Genomic DNA, 23,878 nt, shown 5'->3' with positions numbered 1-23,878 from the left:
AAATGGGCCACATCCTTTCCATTCTCAATCATGCAACAAGTGATAGGACTCAGGGGAATGGACCATAGCTAGAAATGGGCAGATTCAGACTGGAGGCTGCTCTGCTATGAGCACAGACTGAAAGAGTTGGGGCTGTGCAGGCTGGAGAAGAGGAGGCTCCCAGGTGACCTTCTTGTGGCCTTCCAGGATCTGAAAGGAGCTACAAAAAAGCTGGGGAGGGACTTTTTAGGCTCTCAGGGAATGCCAGGAGTGGGGGGAATGGAGCAAAGCTGGAGGTGGGGAGAGTCAGGCTGGATGTGAGGAGGAAGTTGTTGAGCATGAGAGTGGTGAGAGGCTGGAATGGGTTGCCCAGGGAGGTGGTTGAGGCCCCATCCCTGGCAGTGTTTAAGGCCAGGCTGGCTGAGGCTGTGGGCAGCCTGCTCTAGGGTAGGGTGTCCCTGCCTATGGCAGGGGGGTTGGAACTGGCTGATCCTTGTGCTCCCTTCCAACCCTGACTGATTCTATGATTCTACAAATTTTAAATCAGAGCTGCAAGCAGCAAGAAGCATTCAGGGTATGCACAATTAATTATTTCCCACATCATTATTCCTGATATGACTCTAACTGTGGGAGCATGTGGGGGGAGAAAAAAAAAAAGAGGCAACTATAATATTCTCCTTCTTGTTGTTGTTGTTGCTGCACAGAAGCTCCTACACTTGATACTCCCTCACTAAATAATATGTAAAATGCTGACACCTAATGTTAACTTCCAGTACTTTTCATTCTGCAACCCTTGGATTGCTCTAAGTAGGGACAGATCAGGTGAAAATGGTGTTTATGCTGTCCTCTGCTTTCAGCAAAAGGCAGTAGAGCCTCCCCTCACTGTGGAAATAATGCTCTGAATTTATATATAAGGGCCCCTAAAAGCAGGCAGCTTTTATGTTTATCTTCAGGGCTCATAGGTTAGCAAACAAACAAAAAAGAGAGAGCAACTAAGGAAAATTGATAAAAAGTGAATTTTCCAGCACTGGATTTAACCCAATCCATCAAATGGAACACAAATGCTTGTTTATAGAGCCAATTTCTGTACCTTTAGCCTGAAATGTTACTAAAAAAACAAACCACCAGTAAATATCTACTAATAATCTGTTCTCTTTCACACCCTGGACTGCATAAATTCACTAAGTACCTGACCTGCCCTAAATGGAGAGACAAAATCAATCCCTTTTGCAGGTCAGGAACATAATGCAGATGCCAAGATGGGACCTCAGCATTCACCATTTATCTCCTGGGAACTTCCAAGACAGAGAGTCCAAACCTCTTGCCTCACTGCTATTCAGAATCTGAAGGCCCTACAGAGTTTGCTGCACAAGCAAAGTCCATCTGATAGCAAAATATGTGAATGAGGGAAAAAGATAAGGGAAAGAAGGGAAAGTAATAAGGGGGAAAGGGAAGGGAAAGGGGGAAAGAAGGAAAATGGGGGAAAGGGGGAAAGGGGGAGGAAGAGGCAAAGGAGGAAAGGGGGGAAAAGGGGCAAAGGGGGTAAAGAGGAAAAGGGGGAAAGGGGGAAAAAGGGGGAAAGGAGGGAAAAGAGGAAAAGAGGGAAAGGGGGGAAAGGGGAGGAAAAGGAGGAAATAAGGGGGGAAAGGGAAATAAGGAGAAAAGGGGAAATAATGGGGGGAAAGGGAAATGAGGAGGAAAAGGGGGAAAAGGTGAGTAAGGGGAATAAGGGAAGTAAAACAATGACACCATGAGCTAGTGTCACATGTGGATTTCTGTTAAGCTTGCCTAACTCTCTAAGTGACTGCTAGGCAGAGCTGCACAGCAGCACACACGGCCCAAAGGCACTGGCAGTGGCTTAAAGCCCTTTTCAGCTCTGCAGATGACCACAGCTCTATATAAGGGGCTTTTGTCACCAGCAGTCACTTACAGGAAATGGCTCTGCGCTGCTGCAGGTGCAAGTGTGAAGATAAACCCCCAGGCAGTGCAGATACCTGCTCTGCAGTACAGTGAGACGTCCTCAGCTGAACCCAAGTGCCACGATGCCAGTGTAATCAGAACCTCTGGAGTGAGCCAAAGCTTTCCACTGATTAAGACTCCTGTGCTACTCTTGATAACAATGTTCCAGTTTAAGCAGCTGCTCTTACACTTCACAAGTGCCAAAAACACCAACAAATGCTCCAGTGCACTTTTCTCAGCTTTGCTCTAGACCTCACAACCAGGGGAACAGAATCACAGAAGGTTAGAGGTTGAAGAGACCTCCAAAGCTCATCCAGTCCAAGCCCCTTCCCAAAGCAGGAGCACCCAGGGCAGGGCACACAAGAACACAGCTGGGGGGGGCTGGAAAGGCTCCAGAGAAGGAGACTCCACAACCTCTCTGGGCAGCCTGCTTCAAGGCTCCAACACCCTCACACTGACAAACTTTCCACTCCTGTTCCCGTGGCAACTCCTCTGCTCCAGCTTGCCCCCAGTGCCCCTTGCCCTGCCCTTGGCCACCCCTGGGCAGAGCCTGGCTGTGTCCTCCCGACACTGCCCTGCACATCTTTAGCTCAGCACTGAGGGCAGCCCTCAGGCTGCTCTGCTGCCAGCTGCCAGCCCCAGCTCCCTCAGCCTGGCCTCACAGGAGATGTTCACTGCCTGCAGCAGCTTGGGGGCTCTGGGCTGGCCTCTCTGCAGCAGTTCCCTGAGCTCCTTCTTGACTTAAGTGGCCCAGAACTGGACACAACATTGCAGATTACTGCATTTTAAAGCTGCCCATTTTTAGGGAATTTAGAGCACAGGTAGATGCTGCAAGGCCCCTGAGTTTCTCTGTGCAACAAGAAATGCTCCAAGAGTGTGAAAATTTCAACCAGTAAAGATGGTGGTGAGCAAAAATGGTTTGGAGTAGTCTTCAGTTCTACTCCCAAACCCTTCCTCAACTCTGAAGTGGCATAAAAAGAAGTACTACTACCAGAAGTCATTTCCTCAGTGTTTCACATAAAGCAGACACATTGAGTACCACCAGAAGGAAAGTTTGAGCTGATTCTTGACAAAGGCTATGTGCAGAATAGCTCCAGGCTTAGGAGCTCAGTTGCCATTTATGCCAAAGTGTTATTGATGCTTTAAAACAACTCTGGGTAAAGTGCTGCTTAAATGCAAGCAGCTTCGCTTCATTTCTCTTGGCTGCCTGGTGCAGATGTCTCAAAGCACTTGGGCCACACTGTAAGTTAACACTGAGATATTTGCTGTTGCTTAAACAGTTCAGAGTTCCCTTGGTCTAATCCAAGGCAAGCCTTGTTAAATGGGCAGGAATCACAGAATCAAACAGGTTGGAAGAGACCTCAAGGATCACCCAGTCCCAACCCCCCCCACCACCATAGGCAGGGGCACCTCTCGTGAGAACAGGTCACTCAAGGCCTCACCCAACATGGCCTTGAACATCTCCAGGGAGGGAGCAGCCACAACCTCCCTGGGCAGCCTGTGTCTCACCATCCTCACTGCAAACAACTTCTTCCTAACATCCAGTTTCAATCTCCTCTCTGTCAGTTTAAACCCATTCCTCCTCGTCCTGTCCTTGTCAATAGTCACTCTTCAGCCTCTTGTAGGTCCTCTTCAGATCCTGGAAGGCCACTCCAAGGTCTCCTGGAAGTCTTCTCCTCTCCAGGTTGCAGAGCTCCAGCCTGTCCTCATAGCAGAACTACTGCAGTCCTCTGAGCATCTTGGTGGCCTCCTCTGCACTGTCTCCAACACTTCCATGTCCTGCTTGTGCTGGGGGCTCCAGAACTGCACCCAGGTCACAGTTTTGAGGCAAGTAACTGTTCAACTTTTCAAGTTCACCACATGCTTTCAATAGAACTGATACATTAAAAATGTAAATTGGCCTCTATCTTTTAACAGTTGGTGATTTGTCTGTTTTCCACTTTTTATTATGCATCATTGTTATAATGAAGAAGGGCTTCTTTTCCCCCCTCCTCCTCTCCTGTGCTGGTCGATAGCAATTCTTCCATGCCTCTCCCAGCTAATGCAATAGAACTCCATAAAATGTTTAAGAAAAGTCCCATTAAAATATACAAAGCAGCCTAATTCATGAAGTCAGAGTCAAAGCAGAGTGGATATGTGAGCTTTAATAAAACTATGCCTGTTGTAAATAACTACTCAAGCAGAGTCATTTCTTTCCTTGCAAATTGCATGGGATATAGCTCGGGCGGCTCGAAGCGGAGAATCGCTCAGCGGGATAAATGCATCTTAGTCAGAAAGAGATTAAAAGATACAGCTGAGCCATCAATAAGGACCAGATAGCACAGTATTGTTTGCTGTTTGTTTTGAAGATGTAATTGCAGATCCCAGGATTTCAATAAATCTGTGCACATCACGGAAAGAATTGTAGAGAGGAACTGGGGCAATGCGAAGAGCGTTTGGTTCTCGCATGTCACACTGCAAAACAGAAAGGGAAGGCTTAGGAAATTCAGGTCACTTCATGTTGATCTGTCAGACTGTATTTCTAAATGTCATCCCTGTCTTCAAGGAAGAATGACTGGATTGACAAGGAGACACAGGGAAAAACTTTGAGATCCCAAACGAAATCCCGAGAGGTATCTTAAGAGAGGAAGCCAGCAAAAAGAGCAGCAGCCGAGAAATGGATGCGGAGCTCAGGACAGGCAGACCCCGGCGGTGCCACTGAGGGGATCCACACTATAATATACTGTAGTACACTGAGGTGCTGGAAGGTGTCCAGAGAAAGGCCCAAGGCTGGTGAGAGGCCTGCAGCACAAATCCTGTGAGGAGAGGCTGAAGGAGCTGGGGTTGTTTGTCCTGCAGAAGAGAAGGCTCAGGGCAGAGCTCATTGCTGTCTGCAACTACCTGAAGGGAGGCTGTAGCCAGGTGGGGTTGGGCTCTTCTGCCAGGCAAGCAGCAACAGAACAAGGGGACACAGCCTCAAGATGTGCCAGGGCAGGTCTAGGCTGGATGTTAGGAGGAAGTTGTTGGCAGAGAGAGTGATTGGCATTGGAATGGGCTGCCCAGGGAGGTAGTGGAGTTGCCATTCCTGGAGGTGTTGAAGCCAAGCCTAGCTGGGGCATTTAGTGCCATGGTCAGGTTGATTGGCCGGGGCTGGGTGCTAGGTTGGGCTGGCTGAGCTTGGAGGTTTCTTCCAACCTGCTTGATTCTGTGGTTAGCATCCACAGCAGCCAGGTGACAAAAAAGCCATCACAAAACAAAGGCTTGCCAATCTGATAGTGTCTGGCACTACAGGTACAAGCAACGGCACAGGGCTCACAGCATTTTAATTCCTCTTCTCTGTGAATGGGCACATTTTGCTGAGTAGAAGAATGCCTCTTATTTGAAGCATGTTACTGTAGTGCAAAGCCAAGCCAACAGCGTAAGGCCCTGTGCCCTCTTAAAAGCAGCAGTTCCTGGAATTACCTGGCAGCACCAATAGAGCAGCACATTCAACCTAGAAGAGTGGCTCTTGGGGGAGGCACAAGCCTGTGTTCAGTTTTGGGCTCCCCAGTTTGGGAGGGACAGGGATCTCCTGGAGAGGGTCCAGCAGACGGCTTCGAGGGGACTGGAGGGCATGGCTGATGAGGAGAGGCTGAGGGCCCTGGGGCTGCTTAGTCTGGAGAAGAGAAGACTGAGAGGGGATTTGATAAATATTTATAAGTATCTGAAGGCTGCCAGGAAGGGGGGGGACAGGCTCTGCTCACTGCTCCCTGGATAGGACAAGCAGCAATGGATGGAAGCTGCAGCACAGCAGGTTCCAGCTCAACACAAAGGGCAACTGCTTGACTGGAAGGGTCCCAGAGCACTGGCACAGGCTGTCCAGAGAGGCTGTGGAGTCTCCTTCTCTGGAGCCTGTCAAGGCCTGTCTGGATGTGTTCCTGTGTGACCTGTGTTAGATAGTATGGTCCTGCTCTGGCAGGGGGGGTGGACTGGATGATCTCCTTGGGTCCCTTCCAACCCCTGACATCCTGTGATCAGAAGATACAAAACTCCTCTCTCATTTATATGGCATTGTGCTCCCAGTCTCACCTCCTGGCATTGCTAAAGCACCTGAAATTTAGTTTTTTTTCTTTCTGAGCAGTGCCCAGCAGTAACCTTGCCCTTACATGGCACTGTTGTTCAGTGGCATCCCTTTCCCAGTGCTCAAACACACCTCTAAGGAGAGGACAGCTTTGAGATCCTCCAAGGTGGTGCCCAGCAGGAAGGGGATTGGTGGTGCTTCAGAGATCCTTTTGTTGTCACTCTGTAGGTGTCTGAGTTTTGGTACTGAAGATGGTGAACACCACCTGAGTGCTGCCGACTGCCAGCACCCCAAGGTGGCTCAGAGCTCTTCTTTGAGGTCTCTGGCCTCATCCCTAGACCCACAGCAGGGGACCTGGACAAGCACACTGAAGAGGAGCCCATGCAGGCAGTGCACTGCACCAGACAGTTCTGACATGCTCAGATCCATGAGTTTGGTTTGTTTGGGTATTTTTTGGTGATCTGTTTGTTTGTTTTTCTTTTTTCCTTTTCCTACCTTTCCTGCTCAGATCATCAGTTTCAGAGCCACCAGGTCTCCCAGCACAATGCACCCATAAAGCAGAGAAAGAACTGAGGAGAAAGAGGGAGGGAGAAAGAAGTGGGGAAGGGAGAAAGAAGCGGGGAAGGGAGAAAGAAGCGGGGAAGGGAGAAAGAAGCAGGGAAGGGAAAAAGAAGAGGGGAAGGGAGAAAGGCAAGGGGAAGGGTGAAGGGAAAGACGAGGGGAAGGGAGAAAAAGGGGAAGAAAGAGGGAAAAGAGAAAGAAAGAAAAAAAGAAGGGAAGGAAGAAGGGAAGGAAGAAGGGAAGGAAGAAGGGAAGGAAGAAGGGAAGGAAGAAGGGAAGGAAGAAGGGAAGGAAGAAGGGAAGGAAGAAGGGAAGGAAGAAGGAAGGGAAGAAGGAAGGGAAGAAGGAAGGGAAGAAGGAAGGGAAGAAGGAAGGGAAGAAGGAAGGGAAGAAGGGAGGGAGGGAAGAAGGGAGGAAGGGAAGAAAGGAAGGAAGAAAGAAATGATTAGAGAAAGGCCAATAGAGAGGGTGAGAACATGAAGAACAAGCCCAACACATTCCACTCCAACAGAGAAGCTGTGCAAGCAACCCTCACCACCACCAGGCTCGTTGCAGCCATGCAATAGAGAAGGCTTGAACAAAGGCCCAGTGGTGATATTGCTGTGGTGCAGGTTTGCAAAGCAGGGCACAAGAAGCTGAAGTTCGATTTACTCACAGCTACTCCTCTCTTCTCCAGCTCACTGAACACAGACTTGATGGGCAGGGAGAAGGACAGCGTGAGCTGGCAGCCTCTCTCCTGGGTCTGGGGAGGGGTGATGATCTTCACAAAGGGCTTCTCTGGCTTGGTTTTGTCCTCACTGTAGTAATGTTTTATCAGGTATTCCAAGTAACCAGTGAGCAGAATGGATTTCCTTCTCAGGGCTTTCATTGTTGTTTGGGCAAAAACCTGTGAGGATGTCAAATCATTAGAAAGACAGAGCTAGAGACAATAAATCAAAGGCAGTAAAGAAGACTAAGAGGGGTGTAGATTTCTTTGCACATTATCACTGGAATCAAGTAGCAATATAGGGCACCAGGAGTGAACAGGGCAGGATTAGGCTCTTGGAAACACAGGAGAATGCTGGCACTGTAGATGATAAAAGACATTTAGAATAGAGTTAAGCTGGATCTTAGGAACAAGTTCTTGGCTGATCAGCAGCATGGCCAGCAGGGCAAGGGAGGGGATCCTGCCCCTTTGCTCTGCTCTCCTCAGATCCCATCTGGAGTCTTGTGTGCAGTTCTGGAGTCCTCAGCACAAGCAGGACATGGAAGTGTTTGAGCCAGCCCAGAGGAGGCCACCAAGATGCTGAGAGGGCTGCAGCAGCTCTGCTCTAAGGACAGGCTGAGAGAGTTGGGGCTGTGCAGCCTGGAGAAGAGAAGGCTTGGAGGAGACCTTGGAGTGGCCTTCCAGGATCTGAAAGGGGCTACAGGAGATCTGGGGAGGGACTATTGACAAGGTCTTGTAATGACAGGAGGAGGAGGAATGGGTTTGAACCGGCAGAGGGAACATTCAAACTAGAGGTTAGGAAAGAGTTGTTTGCAGTGAGGGTGGTGAGACACTGGCACAGGTTGCCCAGGGAGGTTGTGGCTGCTCCCTCCCTGGAGGTGTTCAGGACCAGGTTGGATGAGGTTGAGCAACCTGTTATAGTGGGAGGTGTCCCTGCCTATGGCAGGAGGTTGGAACTGGCTGAGCTTTGATATCCCTTCCAACCTAAACCATTCCATGATTCTAAACAGCACCAGGTCACTCAGCCTTCCTTGTAAGAAAGAAAAGAAGTAAACACCTTCAGAGTTACTTATCACCTGGAGTACCCAAAGAGGTAACTGAAACACTCCAACTACAGCAAAGTCTGGTTTCCAGCAGTACCTGGAAATCACTCCTATGTAGACTACCCAATCAGCACCCTGTGCTACCCAATTATGTAGACTAATTGGCTCCCACTAGCTCTGGATGCTGCCGAATACCAAACCCCCCTGCACACATTTTCTGAGCCACAAAATACGGCTGCTCTAAGAAGACAGCAGAGTCACAGCAACCAAATGTGCAGGATCAAAGGCCTCAACAGTGAGTACTTGCACAGGTCAACAGGAACCTCAAGGTGCAGAGCACACACACGAGCTGCTCAGCACATCACTGGAAGTAAAATGGAGACCTGCCTCCTATTCCTCTGAGCATTGCCAGCAGCATGAGGGCTGGATCTCCTTGGGCTGCACACCACAGAATCTGTTTGCTCAGGCTTTGTGCAAGGAATATTTGGCCTCCTGGGTGAGATTTTTCCGAGCAAGACCTTTTCGATGTGGCTGTGGAGCGCTCCCATTTTTCCATATCAGGGAGCAGCTCCTGCCATAAGAGGCACTGGAAGCATTAGTGAGGGATAACAGCCATTAGCACTTGCAGTTTCCATTGTTTCCATTGGAAACACTGCCTTCTGCTTAATGTGTCCCAGTGAAGGTGGCATGCAATTTCACCAGCCATCTCTTGCCAGACATGAAAACTATTTTGTTTCCCACTGTATTGGAGCAATTAGCATTGGGAAATCCTGGCTGTGCCAAAAGGTAATGCAGGCACGGGAAAGGGGAGGGCGACGGCAACTGCTCCAGCCCTCATTGTTCCAGGCTCCCTGCAGCGGGCTAAATGACATCAACCCACACAAACTGGAGCACTGACAAGCTGGGTCACAGCAGAATGGCTTCCAGCTTATCTCCAAGGTCACATCAAGTTGAAAAAAAAACTACAATATATTGGATGTTTAAGAAGGACTAACAAAATAAATTGTCAGGCAGGAGAAGCAGCATTGCTGTGCCCTTTGCAGTCCTTCAGCATTGCATGGAAGCTGGAGAGAGAGAGAGCACAACTGGCAAATTGCTGACATTGTTTGCTTAAGATAGAGTTTGGGTTTTTTTCAGGCAGTAAAGAAGAGGAACACACAGTGTATGGGTATTGCTCTTTGTTCCAGCATCAGCTTTACCATGACTCTGGCATTAATGGAATGCTAGGGGAGGAAAATACAATTCTGCCCTTCACAATGGTGGCAAAACCTTGCTAATGAAGGCTGGCTTGAAAAGCAGCTTAGGAGAATTGTTCATACACTGCAGCACATAGCAAGGGAATCTAAGTCAAATCACCCTTTTCAGCCACAGAGGCCTGGAGTCCTGCATTGCAGAGGTGAAGCATCCACGAGAGAGATGCTGCAGCGCCTGGACAGGAACAACAGCATGAAACAAGCTATTTGGAGAGCAGCTGCACGCCTCCAGACCTGAGCTGTGCTCTCCAAGGTGGACCAGAGGGGTTTCAGGACATGAGTCAGCCCTTCCTAGAAAAGGAAGGATTAGCTCTGCATGGCAGGACTGCCTTTTCCACAGCCCTGACCTGTATGATTCATGCAGAGAGAGGTCACAGGTGGGGGCTCTGACCTTTTGGCCACCAGAAAACCAGTGAAGAGATGAAAGGAAATGCAGTCTGAAGCTGCATGATGCCCACAGCATCACAGAATAGTTCTGCCTGGAAAAGACCTGCAGGATCACCAAGTCTAACTGTAAAGCTGGCACTGCCAGGTCACCACCAAACCATGTCCCTCAGCACCACATCTACACAGCTTTTAAATCCTCCAGGAGTGGGGACTCCACCATTGCCCCTAGCAGCCTCTTCAAGGGCTTGACAACCTTTCTGTCACAAAATTCTTCCTAAAATCCAACCTAAACCTACTCTGGTGCAAGCTAAGGCCATTTTCTCTTGGACTGCTGCATGCTCCTTGGGAGAAGAGATTGATCCTCACCTTGCTACAACCTAGAATCATAGAAGGTGTTAGGTTGGAAGAGACCTCAAAGCTCATCCATAGGCAGGGGCACCTGCCATTAGAACAGGTCACTCAAGGCCTCATCCAACCTGGTCCTGAACACCTCCAGGAAGGTTGTGATGAGAGAATCGCAAAATGTACTCAGTGCTGGTTAGGCCACAGCCTGAGTGCTGTGTCCAGTTCTGGGGCCCCCAACTTAAGAAAGGTGTTGAGGTGCTGGAAGGGCATCAAGACTGGGGAGGGGCCTGGAGCACAGGCCTGTGAGGAGAGGCTGAGGGAGCTGGAGGTGTGCAGCCTGCAGCAGAGGAGGCTCAGGGCAGACCTCACTGTTCTCTACAACTACCTGAAGGGAGGCTGTAGCCAGGTGGGGTTGGTCTCTTCTGCCAGGCACCCAGTGACAGGACAAGAGGACCCAGCCTTGAAGTGCAGCAGGGCAGGTCTAGGCTGGTTGTTAGGAAGAAGTTCTTCACAGCAAAAGTGATTGACTTTGGAATGGGTTGCCTGGGGAGGTGGAGGAGACACCATTCTTGGAGATGTTTAAGAGGAGGCTGGATGAGGCACTTAGTGCCATGGGTTAGCTAATGACAAGGGTTAGAGGATAGGTTGGGCTCGATGATCCTTAAGGTCTTTTCCAACCTGGTTAGTTCTGTGATTCTGTGCAGCTGTTTGGGTTGCTTTTAAGGGAGGCAGCAATAACACACACAGCATCCACTTAACATGTTTATAGTCCTAAATCCAGGCTCAGAGTAAGGCAATTACTCACCTCCAAACTCGCCTGCAGAGCACAGACCAGCAGAATTGGAGGGTTTGATAATCGAAATCCATTAATTCCTTCAATTAGCTCCAGTTCTGGAAAATGAATAACTTATATTAGTGTTTTTGATTAGCTCCTTTGCCTGGATTGGACCTTATCTTGAAGTCCAACCTCAGGCAATAAAAACATTTCACTGCTGTGGCCTGTAGGAATCGGTCATTAAAGGGAAGCAGTAATCTGTTTGCAGCTAACACTTTTAACTTCCCGAAGAAGCCTGGGTTTATGCAGTGGAAGACCTCATTAGTGGCTTCATGGCAACTAGGGAACTGCAATTAATTTGTTTAAATGGAGTGTGTTAAAAACCACCTTTGCACTTGAATGTCTTTTAACAGTGGCACAAGCCAGAGAAACTCCAAGTCAGCAGAGGCGCGGGGCTGGGCGCGCGAGCAGGGAATCATGCTCCTTAACTTCATTGAGCTGACGAGACACATGGGAGACTCCATATGCAGCTAAGTGTGGCTTCAGGCCACGGAGGGAAGTTGTGTAGACTTCAGGCTGCGAAATTTCACCAAATCTATCTAATAAATCTCTAAAGCCTGGGCTGTAAGTTCCGTGTCACCCTTCATATTTCATGCCCCAGCAGCAGAGCAAGAGGATGCTGCAGAGGAAATTCTCCTCCTGCACAGCAGACTGCCTAATTTCATAATGATCGTTGCCCAACTTCTCCCCCATAAACTGCCCATGGAAACAAGTAAATAAGGTTTTTTCTCCTTCTAACAGTATTCCAAGGCAATTTGTGTCTGCTGCCAGCTTTCTGCAGCGACACGCTCTTACATTGGGTCAGAAAACAAAGAGCAGGCTCAGGCTATTACAGGCTCAAAGGATGTTAGGGGTTGGAAGGAACCCAAAGAGATCATTGAATCCAGTCCCCCTGGCCTGAGCAGGACCATACAATCTATATTAGAATCACAGAAACAACCAGGTTGGAAGAGACCTCCAAGCTCAGCCAGTCCAACCTAGCACCCAGCCCTGTCCAATCAACCAGACCATGGCACTAAGTGCCCCATCCATAGAATCACAGAATCATAGAATCAACTAGGTTGGAAGAGACCTCCAAACTCATGCAGACTAACCTATGATCCAGCCCAGGAAGGAGCCTTTTGGCTTGGTTGGTCATTCTGTTTTTCCTCCATTGCTAATTTTCTGTGGCAGCTCCTTTTGTTGTAACTTTGGCTGGAGATCACCTCCCTAATATGACCTATGAGGAGAGGCTGAGGGAGCTGGGGGTGTGCAGCCTGGAGGACAGAAGACTCAGGGCAGAGCTCATTGCTGTCTACAACTACCTGAAGGGAGGCTGTAGCCAGGTGGGGTTGGGCTCTTCTGTCAGGCACCCAGCAACAGAACAAGGGGACACAGTCTCAAGCTGTGCCAAGGGAGGTTCAGGCTGGGTGTTAGGAGGAAGCTGTTGGCAGAGAGAGTGATTGGCATTGGAATGGGCTGCCCAGGGAGGTGGTGGAGTTGCTGTCCCTGAAGGTGTTGAAGCCAAGCCTGCCTGGGGCACTTAGTGCCATGGTCTGGTTGATTGGCCTGGGCTGGGTGCTAGGTTGGGCTGGATGAGCTTGGAGCTCTCTTCCAACCTGCTTGATTCTATGATTTCATGCTGGGACAACAGCTGCTGAGCTATGCCAGGGTTGGGTTTGTCTCATATCCCATCCTTCACTCGTGCGAGGAACCTGGAGATGCCGGAACATCAATGCTATTTCCTGACTTCTGTCAGGTTGCCTTACCTTCATCTATCAAATTCTTCATTAATTCTAGTGGAACTAATCCTAAAGCAAGATATTCCCCAAGTGAACTGTAGCAGATCCTCACTCCTCAGAGACTTACGAATTTAATTCACTGCAGATACTTTGAAAGTTTCATCCATATTCTATAGCTGCATTTTTGAAGGTATTTCACAGCAAAAAACGTCTGGAAGCAGCCAGCCAGACCCATATGCCCAGAGACCAAATTTATTCCCACATTTACTTTGCTAACTCCCCTGCATTACACATTTGGGATGAGTTTAGCTTAATACCTTTAACGTAAGCGGGGAAATGCAAAGTTCTATCCGCTGAATCCACTCTAAAAGTGAAGGTGGCTTTTTATATATATAAATACATCAAAGAAGGTCAAACTGAAAGTGTAAAAGTACTTACTGTTCTCCATGAGGAATCTAGTTTTGAATGCATGGCCCCACCAGCCGACTAGCCTAAGGTTGTGCAAAGAAAGCAAATTAAGAGCAGTGTTGATGGAAGAGCTTTTAATTTACACTTGAGAGTTAAGAAATACATAAGGAAGATTAAGAAACATACACATTTCTGACAATACCTCTGACAACGGCCCCAAAATGCAATAAATCCTCTAAATAGCTGGCACTATAACTTAATATTGCTATTTGAGGAGTTCTTTTTTACTACTAATGATAAAATGCAGCACATCTTTCAATTAACTATTGATTTCTACCAGTAGCCATTCTGCCTCAGCTCATTTCCCAAAGTGAAAAAGAAACCAGAAATATTTCCACTGTTTTGCTCCAGTGCATTAAATCCAAACTTGTTTTAATCAATACTGAGAGCTGAAAGGTGTTCTAAAACCTGACTTTGTTGCATCGAGAAAAGGAGTGGCTGAGGAGAGGCAGCTGCTTGAGGACTCATCTCACCTGGCCTGCAGCACCCCCAGGCAGGAGGCAGCCACAGCCTCCCTGGGCAGCCTGGGACACACTCTCACCACCCTCACACTCAACAACTTCTGCCTCAGCTCCACTCTAACCCTGCTCTGCCTCAGCTCCAAACCATTCCCCCTTGGCCTGGCTCAGACCCCCTCAGCACAAGTCCCTCTGCAGCCTTCCTGCAGGATCCCTTCAGGCACTGGCAGCAGCTCTGAGGTGCCCCTGGAGCCTTCTCCTCTGCAGGCTGCACCCCCCCAGCTCCCTCAGCCTGTGCTCACAGCAGAGCTGCTCCAGCCCTTGCAGCATCTTCCTGGCCTCTGGACTGGCTCCAAGAGCTCCATGTCTGCAGGACCTTGTTTGCTCTATGCCAGGTAGCAGAGGTGTTGGGAATGCAGCCTGGGAACTTGTCAACTCTTGCAAGAGTCTGTGAGCCAAACTCATGGCAGATCAGCATTCCTGGAAGCCAACAAGGAGAAGGAGGGTCACTGCCCCTCTCTAAAGCAGGAGCACATCTTTGCACTACGTTTAAAAGTGCTTAGCTCTGCAGCACTTAGGCTGTGTCTGAGTCAAAAACTTGTTATATGAACACTGCATAGTGTAAAAGAAAGTACTGCATATCTCTGTGCAACAACACAGGGTTTATGTCTGCCTCTTTGGGAGGCTCTGAGCTGCATCCAAACACAGTGTACACAGGAAATGCCTGCTTTTTTGCTTTATGGCTGCATGATGCTTTTACTATTCTGAGGCCCATGAAAATCAATAGTGCAATATACAGGCATTTCAGCTGAGATATTACATTGCCAGAATGAATATGCCCCAAATAAAGTCTGGTGCAGCTTCTGCCCAAGTGGCTCAGTTACTGCTGCTCTGAATCGCAGAAGATAAGCCAGCTACCTAATATCAGCTATATCACATATGAAGAGTTCAGGGCAAAATGCTCTGTATGTTACTACAACATAGTGCTGGTGTCAATGGCATGCACATTTCACCCATTTCTGAAGTTTTAAACAAACAAAAAGCAATATTCCATGGGAATTTCATAGAATCCCAGAACGGCTCAGGTTGGAAGAGCTCATCTGTTCCAATCTCTCCACCTCTTAACCAGACTCAGCTCCTCATCCAGCCTCATCCTGAATATCATCAGGTAGGAGGCAGCCACAGCCTCTCTGGGCAGCCTTTTCCAGACTCTCACCACCGTCACACTCAACAATTTCTTCCTCAGCTCCACTCTAACCCTGCTCTGCCTCAACAAGCAAAGCCTGGATGGGGCACTTAGTGCCATGGTCTGGTTGACTGAATAGGGCTGGTTGAGAGGTTGGACTGGATGAGCTTGGAGGTCTCTTCCAACCTGGTTAATTCTATGATTCCATGAACTGGCCTGTCTCTAGATACTCTCATGCAAAGTCCCTCTGCAGCCTTCCTCTAGGATCCCTTCAGCTATTGGTAGGCAGCTCTAAGGTCCCCATCTGGAGCCTTCTCTTCCCTAGGCTGAACACCTCCAGCTCCCTCAGCTGGCCACACTCCTCTTGCTGTCTGATGTACAGTCTATCCATCTGGGGAGAAAACAACACTGAGTCTTACGTGGACGACATCCTAAAGTCTAAGCTAAACTGAAGCCCAGCTAGAGCATTGCCCATACACAGCCTGAGGCACCCAGGCTGCATTCTGAATGCTCAGAACTGGCTAACACTGAAGCTGGCTTAACACCAGCTCTCTGCTGCAGCATCGCATTTGCAGCTTGGAAAGTAACATTTCAGAACTTTCCCGAAGTGACAGCATGAAGGATTCTTTTGCAGACAGTTTTAGCTCTCTTGCCCTTTCTACCATAACTTTGACAATTTGCTTCCCCCCCCCGCTTTATTTTTTTGGCTGTTCTAGAACTTCAGAGGTGTCACTCCAGGATGTGCACTTTGAGGCAGCTCTGGTCCTCCACTCTCATTGATCTAATGGTCCATATGGATGTCACATTATTTGACATTCAAGCTGACAGGCTTCAAAGTCGTGGAAATTAAGGAAATCTTTACAAATTAGCAATTTTGCTGTTTACCATTTCCTGTGACATCTTTTGGAGTGAAAGGGTTGCCACTGCTGTGCCAAACTTCAACCTGCTACGATGGGAAATAGCTAAGGTGTTAAACCCCAAGCATAAGGCTTTATAAATGCTAGCTAAAAATAATAGGCAATAAAACCACACATTAAAGACACTGCAGTAAAAGTCCTTATTAAGGAGTTGTTCCTCTGCATGCAAGATGAGAGCTGTGAAATGCAGTCACCATTTTGACTACTCCTGCTTCAAAAAAAAAGAAACCAACAAAGGCAGCAAGATCTGAATTGCCTTTCAATTCCAAACCATAACCTCTGCAAGAATGCATAATGTGGAAGGCTGTGAAAAGCCTCCTATGATGTGCTTGGGTAAAACAAACACCTTAAGCTGGTTAATAACAGGAGCCTGCAGTTACATCCCCCTGGTTGCAGAGAAAGGACATTGGGAGTGTTAAAAAGCAATGTCTGGAGAGGAAAGGCAAATGTTCTGCAAATGGTCCACTGTAAACCTTGCAGAGGGCTAGGTTAGTGCTAGGTGCTCCTGACAAGTCAAAGTAGCCAAACCCAGCACTTGAGGCAACACAGCATCAATGTGTGACCAGCAGGCCCCTGTGCTCAGCACTGCTCAGGCCACACCTTGAGTGCTGTGTCCATTTCTGGGCCTCTCAGTTCAAGAGAGATGTTGAGGTGTTGGAAGGTGCCCGGAGAAGGGCAGCAAGGCTGGGGAGGGGCCTGGAGCACAGCCCTGTGAGGAGAGGCTGAGGGAGCTGGGGGTGTGCAGCCTGCAGCAGAGGAGGCTCAGGGCAGAGCTCATTGCTGTCTGCAGCTACCTGAAGGGAGGCTGTAGCCAGGTGGGGTTGGGCTCTGCTGCCAGGCACCCAGGGACAGAACAAGAGGACACAGTCTCAAGCTGTGGCAGAGGAGGTCTAGTCTGGATGGTAGGAGGAAGTTAGGAAGTCTCATCACCCTCGCTGCAAAGAGCTCTTTCCTAACATCTAGTTTGAATCTCCCCTCCTTACACCCATTAGTTCTTGTCCTGTCATTACAAGACCTTGTCAGTAGTCCCTCCCCAGATCTCCTCCAGCCCCTTTCAGATACCAGAAGGCCACTCTAAGGTCTCCTGGAAGCCTTCTCTTCTCCAGGCTGCAGAGCCCCAACTCTCTCAGCCTGTGCTCACAGCAGAGCTGCTGCAGCCCTCTCAGCATCTTGGTGGCCTCCTCTGCACTGGCTCCAACACTTCCATGTCCTGCTTGTGCTGGGGGCTCCAGAACTGCACCCAGGACTGCAGGTGGGGTCTGAGGAGAGCAGAGCCAAGGGGCAGAATCCCCTCCCTGCTCTTGCTGCAGCCCAGCACACGGTTTCCATCTGGGCTTCACTCAAACAGCAGGTTCATGTTGAGCTTTTCATCAACCCACAGAGAGATTGGCATTGGAATGGGCTGCCCAAGGAGGTGGTGGAGTTGCCATCTCTGGAGGTGTTGAAGCAAAGCCTGGCTGGGACACTTAGTGCCATGGTCTGGTTGATTGTCTAGGGCTGGGTGCTAAGTTGGACTGGATGAACTTGGAAGTCTCTCCCAATGTGTCTGATTCTATGATTCTAGGCACATTTACACCCGGGAACAATCCCCTCAATAAGCACTTTTATTTAGCTCATTTTCTTCCTTCATATCTGTCTGTGGTGGACCAAGGAGCAGGTTGTTCAGAGCTCCTCTCATTTGCAGCTGCATTAATGATGCAAGAGTGCAAGCCATAATGATCCATGATGTATGTGCAGTGCAAACATCAAAGAAGAGCCAGTTAAAGAACATACTCCCCCCTCAAAAAATATTTCAAATGACCTTTTGCTTCTAAGTTAGAGATGCTCATGCTACTCATTTATAATTTGCAGCCTGAAGCAATAAGGATCTCATTGCCCTTTTTTGGCAAGGGGAAAAAAACAAACCCACAACCTCTTTAGTGGTGCAGAAAACAGGGAAATACCATAATAACGTGGGCAAACTTTCACAATCCAGTGCTGGGAGTGCCCTGCCCTATACTGCATGAGGAACAAATTGTCTTCTCTCTGTCATCAGGTCACCACCCTCCCTGGAAATTTCATCTTCCTTGCTGAGACTACATCTAACACCGAGTTTCATAGAGTCAGCCAGGTGGAAGAGACCTTCAAGATCATCCAGTCCAACCTAGCACCCAGCCCTTTCCAATCAACTACACCATGGCACTAATTGCCACTTCTAGTCTTTTTTTTAACACCTCCAGAGAGGGTGACTCCACCACCTCCCTGGGCAGCCCATTCCAATGCCAATCACTCTCTCTGCCAACAACTTCCTCCTAACAACCAGCCTAGACCTCCCCTGGCACAGCTTGAGACTGTGTCCCCTTGTTCTGTTGCTGCTTATAGTCAGAGCATAGACCAGCAAAGCATGGGAGTTTATCAAAGTAGAGATTTCTCTGGATTATAAACAGGCAGTTTTGGGGTGCACTCTGCCCACAAGGCAGCTGAGGTAGCTGCTAGGTGGAAGCTAAGCTCTTCCTTCATGCATTGCTTTGTTTCTGCAAAACCTTTCAGGTGCTGGCAAAGATTTGTTTGAGCTCTCCATAGAGCCATAGAATTGTTGTGGTTGGAAAAGAACTCTGAGATTATGGAGTCCAATCATCAATCTACCAGAGAATCACAGGATTAACCATGTTGGAAAAGACTTCTAAGCTCATTGAGTCCAACCTATCCCCTAACACCTTCTAATTAACTAACCCATAGCACTAAGTGCCTTGTCCAGCCTCCTCTTAAACACCTCCAGGAATGAGGACTCCACCACCTCTCTGGGCAGCCTGTGCCAATCCCTGACCACTCTTGTAGCAAAGAATTTTTTCCCAATATCCAACCTCACCCTCCCCAGGCACAATTTCATGTCATTTCCTCTCTCTCCACCACTTGATACTAGTGAGAAGAGAACAACCTCCATCTGACTTCAAGCAACTGTTCTAGCTGGGAGCAAGGAGGAGACGTAAGGAGGAGAGACTCCTCACTCTGAGGAGTTAGTGAGACACATCCCTGCTCCCCAAGTTTATTACACAGAAGTGAGGCAGATATGGTGATGTATGTGCAAAGGTAGCCTTGTGCAGGGAAAGGGACAGAAAGGCCAACAGCAGTCACTGAGTTCAGTTTCTTGGAGTCCTACATGCCCATGGCACAAGTGGCTGGGTGAAGAACACATCCATGCCCTGTGCTTCTGCCTCACCCTGAACACCTCTAACAGCCAACCAAGAGCACAGTGCACTGAGACACAGGTTTGGAGAAGAGGAGGTAACTCTGGCTCCACTACCATCCCACTAAGAGGCAGTGTGTTGAATGAACAGTCATGAGGTCTTAGGAACTGGACTACAAATGAACACAGAAAGCCTGGAGGCAGTCCAAAGCAAAGAACAGATTTCATCTGACCTCAATTTGACCATGAGCATAATCTTGCTGCCTAGGAGAACTTGGTACCACACCAATGGTGCCACATCCAAAGTCCAGCTCTGCCCAACTTTTGTGGTTCAAAAGGCACAAGCAAACGGTACAGTCAGTTCCCAAAGTCCAAAAGCATCCCTGACCTTGCCTGACATCATTGTATGACTCTCCAGCTCAACGGGAAGTTTGTTTTCAGATCTTCAAGTATTTGCCCCTGGTGTCCTGAGCTCCACATAGAGTAGCAGGAATAGAAAGTGTAGCCAGGCCCCAGCCATGGCCAGGAGCATCTCCTGATGTTGCTGTACATGGATGGAGATCCATCCCAGAAGCCAAAGACATGTGAATAAAGCCACCTTACTTCTCACCTAGATTAACAACTAGCTCCCCACAGCCTCTGAGCACAGCTCTCAAGCACAGGCTCAGCAGCAGGGGGTGCAGCCTTTGCATTCTACTCTGCATTCATTTTACTGCAGGTTTCCAACTGCAGGTTTTAAAGATGCTTTAATTCTTTTTTTCCCCCTTTGGCATTCATTTTCCTACAGGCACACAAGCAAGACTGCACCTCTTCTGTTTCAGTGCCAACATTCAGAATAAATAACAAGTTTCACAGAACCATAGAATCAAGCAGGTTGGCAGAGACCTCCAAGCTCATCCAGTCCAACCTAGCACCCAGCCCTGTCCAGTCAATCAGACCATGGCACTAAGTGCCTCATCCGTAGAATCAACCAGGTTGGAAGAGACCTCCAAGATCATCCAGTCCAAACCATCATCCAACCCTGTCCAATCAACCAAACCATGGCACTAAGTGCCCCAGCCAGGCTTGGCTTCAACACCTCCAGCGATGGTGACTCCACCATCTCCCTGAGCAGCCCATTCCAACGCCAATCACTCTCTCTGGCAACAACCCTAACACCCAGCCTCAACCTCCTCTGGCACAACTTGAGACTGTGTCCCCTCGTCCTGTTGCTGCTTGCCTGGTAGAAGAGCACAACCCCACCTGGCTACAGCCTCCCACCTCTCTCCCTCCAGAAAGTAAAGCAAACAGCTCACTGCTTTCCATAGCAAATTCTTGGCTCAAGGACTAGAGCGTGAGCAGTATCATTTCCTCTGCTATCACAGACTTGTCTGACCACAGATGACTCATTTAGTCTTTCCATGCCTCAAGCCCCTATCTCTGGAAGTGCTGCATGGCCCTGCCCTGACTCTCTGGTGTGTGATGAGAACATATTTGCTCAAATGTTTTCACATAGTGAGTAATGAGGACCATGGAACAGAGAAAATGATTTCCTTGGAGTATCTCACACTGGATTTTTTTTGAAAGACCAGAAGGAAAAGGGGATGTGGAGGCAGTGATTGATGCCACTGGGTATTTTTCCTTCCTTTCAGCCTTTCCCCAAGCTATCCTCTTGGGTTCAAAAGCTGTTTCCAGTGTTGGGTTTCTGCTGAGTTCAGACTTTAATATTTCTCTTGCTGCCTGTCACCTAACTGGCACTTATGCCAAGAAAACAAAAAGCAATATTTTCATTGCTGAATTCCACCTGGTTTTCCACAGCTGTGCTGAAACAAGACTGAATCCCAACTGAATGGACAATGTTATTCCACTGCAACTCAGAATCACAGAATTGTTTCAGCTGGAAGAGACCTCTAAGATCATCGAGTCCAACCATTAACCATTAACCTATCACCACCATGGCCATAAACCACATCCCAGAGTGCCATATCCACCAGGGCCACTGACTCCACCTCCTCCCTGGGCAGCCTGTTCCAATGCCTTACCACGAAATTGCTCAATGTGTCCAACCCAAACATTCCCTGGTACAATTTCAGGCCATTACCTCTTGTTCTATCCCTTGTGCCACCACTTGCTCCTTGGGAGAAGGGACTGACACCCACCTGGCTCTAAGCTCCTTTCAGGGAGCTGTAGGGAGCCACAAGGGCTCCTCTCGGTATCCTTTTCTCCTGAACAACCCCAGGTCCTTTAGTGGATCCTTGCCAGACCTGTTCTCCAGTTCTCCTTCCCTAACTCCATTGCCTTTCTCTGCACTCATCCCCCAGTCACAGAATCAGAATCACAGAACTAACCAGGTTGGAAGAGACCTTTGAGAACATCAAATCCAACCTATCACCTAACCCTTCTCATTAACTACACCACAGCACTAACTGCCTCATGCAGCCTCCTCTTAAACACCTCCAGGGACAGCAACTCCACCACCTTCCTGGGCAGCCCATTCCAATGCCAATCACTCTTGCTGTTGAGAGCTTCTTCCTAACATCCAGCCCGAACCTGTCCTGGCACAGCTTGAGGCTGTGACCTCTTCTTCTGTCCCTGGATTCCTGGCAGCAGAGCCCAACCTCACCTGGCTACAGCCTCCTTACAAGTAGTTACAGACAGCAATGAGGTCTGCCCTCAGCCTCCTCTTCTCCACCACCATGGCCATTAAACCATATCCCCAAGTGCCATGTCCACAAGGTTCTTGAACACCTCCAGGAATGGGGACTCCACCACCTCTCTGGGCAGCCTGTGCCAATCCCTGACCACTCTTGCAGTAAAGACTTTTTTCCCAATATCCAACCTCACCCTCCCCAGGCACAATTTCAGGTCATTTCCTCTCTTTCCATCACCTGATACTAGTGAGAAGAGAACAACCTCCACCTGACTTCAAGCAACTGTTCTAGCTAGGAGCAAGAATCAGCTCTGAGCAGTTAATGAGACATGTCCCTGCTCCCCAGGTTTATTACACAGACTCTGGGTGCTTGAGAGAAGAGGGCTCCATCCTCTCCATAATGGGTACTACAGCAAGGTCCTGCTCTGCCCCAGGGCTCCCTTGCTGACAGCTTGCTGAAAGAAAAACATTTCCAGCCATGGTTGGTGTGGTGCTGAGTGCTCCATTGAACCAAACCAGAGGATAATTGAAAAGTGTCTCCCAATTTCATCACCAAAGTGCAGAATTCAAAGATTTTAACCCTCCTGTGTAGAGCAAATACTTCATCCTATGCTGTGAAGCTGTCAGTTAAGGTCTATACTTTAGAGTATGTGTATATGTGGGCTGGGATTTGCAACTAGCCCCTGTTAGACTCCAGCAATATTTGCAAGCCTCTCACTGTCTCCCCTTCAGAAATCCTTGCCAAGATTGCCAGAAGCTATAACATAAAAAGGCTTTAAGTATTCTCCCCTCTCCTTTCTATTTATTCTATCTTGAGTGCTGTGTCCAGCTCTGGGCCCCTCAATTCAAGAGAGATGTTGAGGTGCTGGAAGGTGTTTGGAGAAGGGCAGCAAGGCTGGGGAGGGGCCTGGAGCACAGCCCTGTGAGGAGAGGCTGAGGGAGCTGGGGGTGTGCAGCCTGCAGCAGAGGAGGCTCAGGGCAGAGCTCATTGCTGTCTACAACTACCTGAAGGGAGGCTGTAGCCAGGTGGGGTTGGGCTCTTCTGCCAGGCAACCAGCGACAGAACAAGGGGACACAGTCTCAAGATGTGTTAGGGGAGGTCTAGGCTGGATGTTAGGAGGAAGTTGTTGGCAGAGAGAGTGATTGGCATTGGAATGGGCTGCCCAGGGAGGTGGTGGAGTCATTGTCTCTGGAGGTGTTGAATCCAAGCCTGTCTGGGGCACTTAGTGCCATGGTCTGGTTGATTGGCCAGGGCTGGGTGCTAGGTTGGACTGGATGAGCTTGGAGGTCTCTTCCAAGCTGCTTGATTCTATGATTCTATTCAGATGTCCTTTCTCCCAAATGGTAAGATTGCATTTCCCTCATTATGCTCATCCATGCACTGCCTGGTGTTAATGTGAAGCAGGATCTGTTGTTGGAATTTGCAAAGCTTTTGAAGCTCAGGTAATTATCAGCCTCAGAGTTCTGTACTTCTGGACTTGCAGCACTCTGATGCTTTCCTTACCCTTTCCAACCCATTACAAAATGTTTCCTAATTATTAAGCAGATGTGAGTTGTGAGCAATGCCATCCATTATTAATGGAGCCTTAGAACACATTGGAAGAAAACAATTAAATCAAAACTCTTTATGAGAAGTTGCTGCTGTGAGCAGGAACTTCTCATGTACAAAACCAGTGGGGCCTGAACTTGTCAAAAGCCCAAAGTAATCTAATTGTGTTCAAAGCTACCAGCATGGTTTTTTTTTGTCTTCTGTTTCAGTACCATCTGCCCCTTGGCTCTGCTCTCCTCACACCCCACCTGCAGTCCTGGGGGCAGTTCTGGAGCCCCCAGCACAAGCAGGACATGGAAGTGTTGGAGCCAGTGCAGAGGAGGCCACCAAGATGCTGAGAGGGCTGCAGCAGCTCTGCTCTGAGGACAGGTTGAGAGAGTTGGGGCTGTGCAGCCTGGAGAAGAGAAGGCTTCCAGGAGACCTTGGAGTAGCCTTGCAGGATCTGAAGGGGGCTACAGGAGGGCTGGGGAGGGACTATGGACAGGATGAGGAGGAATGGGTTTGAACTGGAGCAGGGAACATTCAAACTAGATGTTAGGAAAGAGTTCTTTGCAGTGAGGGTGGTGAGACACTGGCACAGGTTGCCCAGGGAGGTTGTGGATGCTCCCTCCCTGGAGGTGTTCAAGACCAGGTCGGATGAGGGCTTGAGTGACCTGTTCTAGGGGGAGGTGTCCCTG

General features: G+C 48.8%; 1 protein-coding gene across 1 annotated transcript in view; it reads right to left on the bottom strand.

Annotated features, from left to right (window-relative positions):
* Window positions 1-4,064: 4,064 nt before the first annotated feature.
* KYNU (kynureninase) overlaps window positions 4,065-23,878 on the bottom strand; it is a 74,059-nt gene continuing 54,245 nt past the window's right edge. The window contains exons 10-13 of the mRNA XM_064166247.1: window positions 13,267-13,319; window positions 11,078-11,163; window positions 7,194-7,424; window positions 4,065-4,392 (exon numbers count right to left, since the gene is read on the bottom strand). Coding sequence (XP_064022317.1) covers window positions 4,240-4,392; window positions 7,194-7,424; window positions 11,078-11,163; window positions 13,267-13,319 — 523 coding nt within the window. The 3' untranslated portion in view covers window positions 4,065-4,239. The remainder of the gene's footprint in view (window positions 4,393-7,193; window positions 7,425-11,077; window positions 11,164-13,266; window positions 13,320-23,878) is intronic.

Source organism: Pogoniulus pusillus, chromosome 2 (assembly GCF_015220805.1).
Source record: "Pogoniulus pusillus isolate bPogPus1 chromosome 2, bPogPus1.pri, whole genome shotgun sequence".
NCBI lineage: Eukaryota > Metazoa > Chordata > Aves > Piciformes > Lybiidae > Pogoniulus > Pogoniulus pusillus.
The sequence above is the reverse complement of the archived record's forward strand: the minus strand, read 5'-3'. Positions and strand labels throughout refer to the sequence as shown.